The sequence below is a fragment of the Geospiza fortis genome, unplaced genomic scaffold (genome assembly GCF_000277835.1).
Source record: "Geospiza fortis unplaced genomic scaffold, GeoFor_1.0 scaffold432, whole genome shotgun sequence".
NCBI lineage: Eukaryota > Metazoa > Chordata > Aves > Passeriformes > Thraupidae > Geospiza > Geospiza fortis.
The window spans coordinates 232,628-233,567 of record NW_005054436.1 but is presented as its reverse complement, the minus strand read 5'-3'; the positions used below and the strand labels follow the sequence as shown (position 1 = coordinate 233,567).

At 68.0% G+C, this 940-nt stretch overlaps 1 protein-coding gene across 1 annotated transcript in view; it reads right to left on the bottom strand.

The window, feature by feature from the left end:
- The window catches only part of AHDC1 (AT-hook DNA binding motif containing 1), a 3,781-nt gene extending 2,847 nt beyond the window's left edge, over window positions 1-934 (bottom strand). The window contains exon 1 of the mRNA XM_005427134.2: window positions 3-934. Within this exon, the coding sequence (XP_005427191.1) occupies window positions 3-914 (912 nt within the window). The 5' untranslated portion in view covers window positions 915-934. The remainder of the gene's footprint in view (window positions 1-2) is intronic.
- Between the last annotated feature and the right edge of the window lie 6 nt (window positions 935-940).

Here is a 940-nt window from a genome sequence, read left to right as displayed (position 1 = left end):
GCGGGGGCGGCGGGGCTGCCCCCGCCCCCACCGAAGCCCCCGGCCTTGCCGCCACGCCGGCGGAAGCCCTGGACACGGTGCAGGAAGTGGGAGATGCTCTGGGTGTCAGGGGCTTGGGGGATGGGCTCGGGCTCGCTGGGGGTCCAGCAGCGGGGCGGTGAGCAGCGCCCCGAGCACTGGCTCTGTCGGTTCAGGAAGGCCAACTTGGCCAACACATCCGAGTAGTCGGCTTTGCTGTCATTGGTGTCGGCGATGTAGGAGGGCTGGGGCGAGGCCAGCTTCTGCTTCCTCCTCCTCCTCTTCTTCACCTCTGGGGTGGGCTCCTTGGGCTTGGCTTGGCCCAGCAGCAGGTTTTTGGGAGGCCGGCCCCGCTTGCGCTTCAGGATAATGGGCATCTCGCCAGGGGGGAACACCACGACCACGTTGCGCCCGTTGTTCTTCATCTTGAGCAGCGGTGTGGGCTCCATGGAGCTGCTGGCTGCCAGCTCCTTCCCCTCCAGGTTCAAGTTGCTGCTGAGTGATGACACCTTGTAGGTGGTCTTGTTCCTCCTCCCCAGGGACACGGGGATCTTGGCCATCTTCACCACCATCTTCCTCACCCCCCGGCACTTGCTCTTCTTCCCTGCCGTGGGGGCTTTAGGCATCTCGTTGGGGTCCAGCGTGGTGGGAGGCGGTGGCGGTGGGGGGCTCAGCACCGGGGTGTCAGGCTCCTCGGGCCCAGGGGGCAGCTCAGCGGGCAGGGTGAGGGGGGACAGGACGTGGCTCTCGGGGGTGATGTCCACCCGGCGCCCTCGCCCCGCCCTCCTCCGGCGGCACAGCATCTTTGGCTTATCAGTCCGGCGCAGGGCGTACTTGCGGTGGTCTTCGCCACACCGCCCAGCCCCCCGGCCCCCACAGGGGCCCCGCTTCACCATGGTGCTCAGGGGACACCACCCGAGCC